The 9,422-nt window shown below is 41.7% G+C and overlaps 1 protein-coding gene across 2 annotated transcripts in view; it reads right to left on the bottom strand.

Annotated features, from left to right (window-relative positions):
- Nucleotides 1-9,089, bottom strand: part of bcl2l13 (BCL2 like 13) — a 17,594-nt gene extending 8,505 nt beyond the window's left edge. The window contains exons 1-6 of one of the 2 annotated variants that reach the window (XM_050072425.1): nt 8,942-9,089; nt 7,658-7,862; nt 4,935-5,021; nt 3,981-4,137; nt 2,917-2,989; nt 2,586-2,714 (exon numbers count right to left, since the gene is read on the bottom strand). In XM_050072425.1, coding sequence (XP_049928382.1) covers nt 2,586-2,714; nt 2,917-2,989; nt 3,981-4,137; nt 4,935-5,021; nt 7,658-7,799 — 588 coding nt within the window. In that variant the 5' untranslated portion in view covers nt 7,800-7,862; nt 8,942-9,089. Of the gene's footprint in view, nt 1-2,585; nt 2,715-2,916; nt 2,990-3,980; nt 4,138-4,934; nt 5,022-7,657; nt 7,863-8,405; nt 8,502-8,941 lie in introns of those variants that run through there. The other variant, XM_050072426.1, reaches the window with a different exon arrangement.
- Nucleotides 9,090-9,422: the final 333 nt, after the last annotated feature.

Raw genomic sequence — 9,422 nt, 5'->3', positions numbered from 1 at the left:
CCCCCACCCCCCGCCCCCCCCCCCCCCCCCCCCCCAATCATGTCCTCCTCCTACACGCCCCTGGCTGTGCACTGTCTGACGGCTGCTGGTTTTGTTCCTGCCAAATGAAGTGTATACCACATTGGGGTCATAATAATCCTTATTGTCTTCTGATGTAACTAACAAAAGGCACTATGAGAGGCACCCAAACCTCACAAGTTCACTAGAAAGAGACCGACAGTAATCTGTGCATTAACATTTTTTTGTGTCGTTTCTAAAAATGAAGGAACGGATTAATAAAAAAAATAGATAAATATAAAAGACACCATGTTTCTGCTCATCGATTTCCCTAATATAAAAGTACATGCTGTTCCTTATTTGGTAGCATTTAGAATATGTGTTTTTTTGCTCTACAAGTTAACATTTAATGCAATGAGATTATTATGCTATAATTAAAAACTAACCCGGCACGGTGTGTTTACATGCAACCACCCAACAACGACAAGAACTGGAAATATTGCCAGACAGGAGAGACCGACTCAGTTGCCAAGAGTTTGTCACTGCTGCACAATCCAGAGAAAACATTCCCACGCAGGTACACATCAGAACCAATGAGCTCACTCTGTCGTGGCTTCAACATCACAATCAAAACACCCTACCTCAACGTGAAGTCTTGAAAACCCCAGCTCACGCGAACAAGTAAAACTCGATCCTAGCGATGGAGCGGATGCAGAAAGAGAAGTGTGCATGCAGGCAGCTGTCAAACCAATGGAGATTTCACTTTGCTCTCACTGGCTCTCCATGCCCACCCTCTTCCTCCCTCATCTCTCACCCCTCCCTCCTCCGTATTCCCTCCCCTCCCATCGCCAGTCTCTTCATGCAATTTCTCCCTCTCTCCCCTCCTTTCTCTCCATCCCTCCGCTGCTGATCCTGCCCTAGCCATCATCCCTTCATCCCCTGTGACATAACTCAGAGCAAGAATGTAGCTTTGTTTGGAGCCGGCGCATTATGTACACATTACATCGCACGAAACTGTGCAGAACGTCATGACAATGAAGTAATGGCGACCGGAGCGGTGGTTAACGTGTCACGTCACGTGACCCTTCATCAGCGTGACCTCGTTCATAGGGAGCCATCTGTGACGCAGTGTTCTACTTATTACAAAGCTGGAAACCCTCGCTGTTATTATCACTGAAAAATAAGCACATCTAAAACACAGTACGTGGTTGCAAAAGTTGCATGTCTATGATAATATGAAAACATGGAAAGTGTGATGATGGCTAACACGACAAGATGTATTCCAGCTTAAAGTCTCTGCGTTGGCTTCCTGTGTGCTTCAGAATTGATTTTAAGATCATTTTATTGGTTTACAAAGCTCTTAATTTACCTATTTATCAGATTTGCTTTTATCGCATAGACCCTCTAGGACACTCAGGTCTTTTGGTAGTGGCCTTTAAATCATCCCCAATGTCAGAACAAAACCCCACGGTGAGGCATTGTTTCATAACTATGGTGCTCGTCTGTGGAACAGCCTGCCTGAAGACCTGAGGGCCGCACAGAGTGTTGATGTTTTTAAAACCAAACTCAAGACCTACATTTATAGCCTGGCTTTAATTAAACTGTCTTTCGGTTTATTTATTTATTATTTATTTTATTTTAATTTTGTATTTATGATTATTGTGTATTAATTTATTTATTTTTAATTTTTAATCATCTGTTTTTTGGGGGATTTTTTTTAGCTGGCATATTTCTTCTATTTTGTTACTTATTTATTTATTTTAACTTATTTATTTACTTGTTATTGACGGATCTAAAATTGTGAAATTGTAAAATTGAGTTTTTATTTTATTTCTATTTATCCTGCCTCTGGTGTTTCCCCACTTATGATAGCGTTTCCTCAGTTCCCATTTTATATGAGTGCTGTTTATTACAACATATTATTATAACCTCACTATAACCCTTTATATCAGGGTGTTCTCACCTGAGGACGCATCGGTCACAACTTGCATGCCAGAACTGCAACTGCTAAGATCACTGTTCAGCTCCGGCAGCAGTTCACATGAGAACAGTTAAATAAACCATCATTACCTTCATTAAATATGCAAATATTTAATGTTTCCATATCAGAAAAAGCAACACATTATGCAACATGAATACTATCAAAGGTTGTGGTCTGACCTATGATTGAATGTAATCAACAGATGGATGTTTAAATGACCTCAAAGTCGATTATATAAAGCATTTAACTGAGACAGGGGCTGCTGGTTTTATATTAAATATCGCTCTTAAACTGCAAAGATTACACTTGAACACTGTATATTTATGTCAATTATCTGATGAGGATTTATTGTCATAGATAATTATTACAATGTGATGCACATTTTAATCACGTGTTTGATAATGTGATTGTTGTACCTCGCAAAAAAGACAGCAGCAGGGACTCTGAGGTATGAAACATCTGTGCAGGTAGCTCACTGATGCCCTCATCTGGCTATTCTGAGTTCTGTACATTAACTAAACATGAACACTACAAAAACTACTTTTGAATTCTAGGTGACCGAGTACAAAAATGATGGTTTTCCTCCATCGCATGCTCAAAAACTCACCCATCCCCCCTGCTGGATGATGTAGCCGGCTTCATCCTCCTCTAGGAAGCGCACGCCCAGATGTAACAGAGTTGTCAGTGACTGGCCCTCGCTCTGTAAAGCCTGGAGCAACACCAACGGTACAAGCACCTTGAGGAGAGAGGTGGACAGGATTAGACGTAGAAGTTAAGGGGATGGGAAAAAAGAAAGAAAAGCAGTGGGCACACAAAGTTTAAACACAGGAGGGCATAGGTAACATATATATAAAACAGCATATAAATGTTGCATGTTTTACATGCCCAGACTGAGCAGTCTTTCATTTTCTTGGCATAAAACTCTGATGCTGACTCACCTTGCTCCAGCCTCCCTGTGTGTGTGCTGAGAGATCCCGTGTTGTGTCTCTGAATCTCTGATAGTCCAGAGGCCTAAAACACACACACATAATCACCTGTATTAAACATATCGCTGTTAAAGAAATAAAAAATGTGCTTAGAATCCAAGAATTATTCTAAGAAACTGCCTCATATCTTGTGTCCCACATTAACTTTAGTTGCAAAGACTGGATTTTTATTTGTGTCAAGTTAAATGCTGTGTACTTCAAATATAGCAAATTTGCGTGCCTTAGTTTTCTTCCTTTTTTTTTGCACATGATTGTATATCCAAAAAGCATGCCCGAAAAGTTGCTTCATACTCTCTGGGGTAGGTCAGTGAGCGTGACTGGCCTTTTGCTGCAACGTCTCTCTCAGTTACACACATTCACAGTTGGATGTTGCCCAGTACAACCACAGCCTTATCTGTTGGCCACAGAGCAGGTCGACTGGAGCAGCTGCAGATTAAGTGTCTTACTCAGGTGGACCTGACCTCAACTCACTTTAGAGTCATTACATCTACAATAGTTTGGCTGCATTTCTATCAGACTGGCTGAGCACGGCACAAATAACCAACATAGTCTGGCTGCAATTATGAACACTAATGGGACAATGCTTTTCCCAATGACTCAAAGTTGTCTGGTTTAGATAAGTAGAGGTGACTGTGCATGTGTGTGTGACAGAATGTGTGTTAATTCAATAAATTCTGGCAAAAACTGTGTTCAACTGAATACATTCAGAGGTAAATGCAAATCTTTCAGTTTCATACAATAAAGCCTTTTCTCAATGTTAAGGTCAAGAGTTCACTCAGAAGGAAACGAAGCAGAGCAGAGCAGCAGTGTATCAACATTGACTTTGTCATTCCTTTGAGACTGTAGCTCTCACCCTGTGGACACACATATTTATCTCACACTGTATGAATGTAGTGTAAAAATAGTGTATTGTGGAAAAGAGCACAATATCAGTCCTGAATTAAGCGTTTGTGAGCAGTCAAGAAAAGCAGCAATCATCTCAAAATCTATTATGAACGTCAGAGTTGCAAACTGACCCTGCGAGGAGTGTGTGTACGGCTGCTGCCAGGTGTGTGTCAAGCTCTCTGGCCACTCGGTCTCCCACTGCGGCGAGGCAGTCTTCAATAGAGTTCTCTGGGGTGGGTGGATTGAACACAAGCGACCTGTGCCGCTCGAAGCCTGTCGTGGCAAAGGCTGCAGACACACAGAGCACAGCAGAGAATAACGTCTCAGTCAGGCATTTCAGTTCATTTTCAGGAATTCTGGCCAGACTCGCTTCATGACTTAAATGCAGATTCACATAAATACTGATGAGAACTACAGTTCTCTGAGAGGCATGAATGAGTGTCTTGCACACCTCCTGTAAAAACAAGGATAAGAATCAGAATCACAAATACTTACACAAATATTAATCCACGAGGGGAAATTGTGAGGGGGGGGGGATCCTCTCCTAATAGACTGAGCTCACACCAAAACATCAGCCATTCCAAAAGCTCACGTCTTCCCTGCTGCACATGAGCAGGGAGGGTGGTCTTGAGCAACACTCACTCATGCTACTTAGAGAACAGTGGTTATGTAAAGGAACCAAAGTTCTCTGTCACTGCATACATTTCATGTTTCACACTGACAAATATTGACTTTTACAGAGGCAGACCAACTGTCTGCATGAACAAAGAACAGCACAATGAAAAGATGGAGGGTTTACAAATACAGTTTTACATCATTAAGGTTGTGTGTAGCTCATATATCTGCACTAAAATATCTACACAAAAAACACTGTTGTTATATCTGAACCATTATGGAGACTTGACTCCACAATGGTTAAATGTAAATCAAAGACTTGAGACAGAAATATTACCCCGATTCTGTAACCAAAGCATTTTTCCGGGCATGACCACTGGGACTGGCTGCGTGTGTGTGTGTGTGTGTGTGTGTGTGTGTGTGTGTGTGTGTGTGTGTGTGTGTGTGTGTGTGCGCGCATCTCCACTCACAGGCAGCGATTTCATCCTCCAGTTGTCTCAGCTCTTCCTCTTGCTCTTTTATTATTGTGCTCCTCTGTCTCACATTCCGGTCATCTCCTGAAAAAGATAAGCACGTGTCGTAGGAACCAACGGTCTCGCTTTCTCTCTCCCTCACACGCACACACAAAATACAACAGTTCTTTACAAATATTAAACAAAATCAGCTGTCTCAGTCATTTTTCATTGTTTGCATTTAGATATGAAGAAAGCTTATTATGTATATAATATTTAAAGCAGCTACATGAAGTTTGTAACTAGCTATGAAACAGTCTCACTTTTATACTGATGCTTCTATGGTTCTATCATCAGCTCAAAGATTGGCTATTTCTTCGTAGTAATTCTTAATGCCTATCCCCAGGTCCAATTCCCCAAATCAGACGAAATGATTTACAGCGTGCAGACCGGTAAAGCAGATGTTTACATATTTCCCAGGCAAAGTTTTGCAATGATTAGTGCATTAACCAGTTAGGAAGGAGGAGTTTTTTTCTTAAGAAAATTTTATTTTTGACGTGGTATTTTTTGGTTATAGCTGATACTGAGGAAGGATCAGCAGAGAGGAAAAGAAAAAAAATGACTGGAACAACAATAACAACAAAAAACAAACTAAAAGTGACAGTAGTAGAGCATGGGCAAAAGCACAAGTCAGTCTTGGTTAGCTGCATCTTTCTTTGTCGCTTCCAAAACCAATGTTAAAGCTCAAGATCATATGTCACAAAGCAGTGGTGCTCGTGGAAACAAAACCACTTTTGCCCACAAGGATCGCCAAAATCAACACAAAATTACTGGTCCTTGTAGTTGGTTTAATAATATATAAAATAAGAGTTAACATGAGATTGGATTTTAGTATCATGTTGACTGCAGCATAATGAAGAGCCCATGATGCCTGCACACTTAGCATGACGTTAAAGACACACAGTTTGACAAACAAACCAGTTTAGCATGTATAATCACAAACATCCCCGTAGGCGAGGAAAATGTTTGCAGGCTTAGCCAGTACCAACACCCTTTACTTTCCAGTCATTCATTTAAAAAAAAAGAAAGGAAAAAAGTTGAGCATTGCATGTTACATGGCACAAATGCACAGCTCATGCTAATGTAAATTATTTACAAGATTCAGTCTGCACGGCTGGGGGCAAAATGATGCACGCAGAAGTGACACAAAGGCTGCTGGTGTAGGACCAAAAGGTTTCAGATCTCGTCACAGACTTTCTGAAAGTAGCCATTCAGTTTGTGAAGATCAAGCAGTCACTTGATTAGGAAGGGTGACACTCCATACTGTTCACACACTCACCCCCAGGACACTGATTATTTCCGCTATGATGGAATGTGGACTCTTTTAGCACAGTTAAACTGGGGACAGCAGCCGATAGAAAAGTAACACCAAGGTATCATTCTTTGCTGATTTAATTTTTTCAATTGATGTTTTCTCAACGCAAATCAAATACTGCTGTTTTTTTTAAACAGGAAGGAAGTGGACACTCAGTCAACCCGTTTCTATTTAGTGCGTGTCCCTGCAGCTCATACATGAACGCCCTGAGGACCACTGTTGGTTTTTCCTGGGCTTGCTGCTGTTTCAGCATTCAGCCAGACGGCTAACCAGCCAACTATTTTGCTTTGGTTCATTGGCGTGTGAGTTATCCTACGGTGATTACACATGACAGGCTGTCAGAAATTGGACCGGGTCAAGCGGAAAGCAGGGATCAGCCACTCATCTGCCCTTCTCCGCCCATTCCAAGCATGCACACAACAATAAAAAAGCGACAGGAAATAGAGGGAACTTCCCCTCGTTCTTTTGACCATTTCTCACTTCTGTTTTTCTTGCTCAAAATGCCTAAGCTTTTTTTTTTTTTTAGGGGAATGACACGCATGGCCTAAAATGGTAAAACCGTCTTACCTTACAATAGGGATGTTTCTCTCCATGTGTATGCAATAATTTAAACAGTTTGACACCGAACATGCTGTGGCCATGGCTTCTTTCCACAAAGTGAGAGCCTTGGCATGCTGGTGACTAGTTTTTCTAACAGTACACATATTTATATAAGAATTACAAATGAGACATATCTATAACTTTGTGACAAATAGGCCAAAAAACTGTTAAAAAACACTGCTGGGTTTTTTTTCCTGTATGCTAGGCGCATAAGGAACAAGATGAAAAGCAGAGATGCTGCAGGCCTGAGGTCACGGCACGACATAGTTATAAAAGCCTCTGCAAAGACAAAGCAGCCCTCAGCAACTCTGGACACCATATTGAAGGAATCATAGCTGAGCTCACAGGGAACCTCGCATGACATCCATTTGTTTACAAGCAGTTGGTGCTTCAATACTGTCATGTTTCGGTGGGTAGTCACTGGATGTGTTTCTATGCCAATGTCAGAGAAGGCTAAATTAAGCTGGTAAACAGGTGGCAACCTGCCTGCACACCCTGAATATTTTCTCTTACTGCCATGTGTGCATGTGCACACAACTCTATTTGTGTGTTGTGTGAAAGCACAAGCGTGGGGTTTGCCCTAGAATACAACTCACAACATGGAGAGACTGTAGAGAGCAGGGTGTCCTTGACAGGAGTTGTACTTTGTGACATGTGGACTTGCACTTCAATTTCAGACTGAAGCAATACCTTAACTCAGATGACATTAAACTACAATAAGAACAAAAATAAAAGTGAGGCACTAATCTTAAGTCTTTCCTCTCACCTTGAGCTGTGGTTAGTGCCTGCGATCTGCTCACAGGCAGCATTCCCAGATAGTTGAGCACGACATACTTGGTTTCATAATGGAAACCCTCAGGCACAGTGGCAGTGATGGAGGCAGAAGAGGTGGGGCCTGAGGTAGCCATTGAACAGACGTGTGTCAGACTCTCAGGCACATACGTTCTTACAGTCAAAGCTGGACGTCTCACCTGAGGAAAAGCAGAGCAAGAGGAGGGAAATTTATTTCATAAAATGACCATCATGATCGCGGCACTGTAATCAGTTGTGGACAAAACAGCCATTAACAAAACATGAGGGAACCCATATCAGACTCTGGACAAACCTGCTGATGACATCTGTTGTTGAACTGTAAAACAGCTGTTAGGTGGATGACACATAATAAGTGTTTCACTCAGTGTCATCACAGGCTGTGACCATGGCCACTTGCCCATCTGGCAAAAGGGTAATGGGGCAAAGTGATCACTAAATGCAATTTTTGATGCCACTGGGGCTGCATGACTGCTGACTGAAAACACAAAGGCAACAGACCCAGGACATGTCAGTCCGTTAAATGGGTACATCATGTACCTAGATCATGATACAATATAACTTAGCAGCACACGTGGTGGACAGACGCTCGTGGGAAGTCCTTCAGTGAGAGCTTTTACTACACAAATGTTGATAGAAATTTAAATGTTGCTGTGCTGTTCAGTTTCCTGTGGGTTTCTTTTCCATACATTAAATATACTCACTGACTGACAAAGGTCTCATCAGCTCACATCGTCCTCCACACATGAGGTGACACCATGCGGACCAAAAGTGAGATTAATGTCAAGTTTGACAAATAAAACAAAACTTCCGGCTTGAGCTGTCAAAATAAAATCCCTTTTTGTCTAATTGAGTTCCCAAACCGAGAAATACCACAGCTCCAGTGTTTAAATGAAAGATAATATAACGAGTATAGTAATTAATATACATGTGTAGAAGATGCTACTATTGTTCATGTTTCCAAAGTGACAACATAGCTCCAAATGACTGTAGCATAACGTTACACGCTCACATTAAATTAGCACCCACACATATGTCTCATTAGGTCATTAACTACCTAACAAATTGCATAATTGCCTGCCACAGTGTGAAACTCCGTTATTAGTCGTTTTCCCCTCAACACCTCAGCACACATGCAAAGCTACAGCTAGCATAACGTTAACACGTTTAAAGGTGCTATTTCGGAGACGCAAAACTTCATTTGAACTTGAATTGAGCCAAACTGAGGTCAGTGTCTTACCGTCCTTGTCCAAAGGCAACCAGGTGCTGACAGACGACAGGCTGAAGGGAAATATGCGACACAGTCCCCTGCAGCAGTAGCTGAGGAGGGCAGACCACCACTGGCAGGCAGGCAGCAGTAGCACTAGCACAGTGTGTGCTTTGGAGGCTACTCATGCTAACGGGAATGTACACCGCTAAGCTTCCTGCCAAGACTTTCAGAATAATAATATTTTAGTTACAGGACGGTGTTAGAGCTTTTAAATAAATAACGTAATGTAACGTTACTTCTTCTAAGTGAAAATTGCGAGCGAAACGTTACATGATAATTATAATCACCCTCCCAGAAAGGTGACAGGTGCTCCTGTGTTAGGGACTGTTCCTTACTTATAAGGGGGGTGGTGCAAAATGGCGCCAGCATGTCAAATAATTTTTTAAGCACTGGGGATGGATTTATGTTTTTTATTTTGCTTAGAGGAGAGGTACACACATTTATCTGGTTG

The sequence above is a fragment of the Epinephelus moara genome, chromosome 20, assembly GCF_006386435.1.
Source record: "Epinephelus moara isolate mb chromosome 20, YSFRI_EMoa_1.0, whole genome shotgun sequence".
Classification (NCBI taxonomy): domain Eukaryota; kingdom Metazoa; phylum Chordata; class Actinopteri; order Perciformes; family Serranidae; genus Epinephelus; species Epinephelus moara.
The sequence above is the reverse complement of the archived record's forward strand: the minus strand, read 5'-3'. Positions and strand labels throughout refer to the sequence as shown.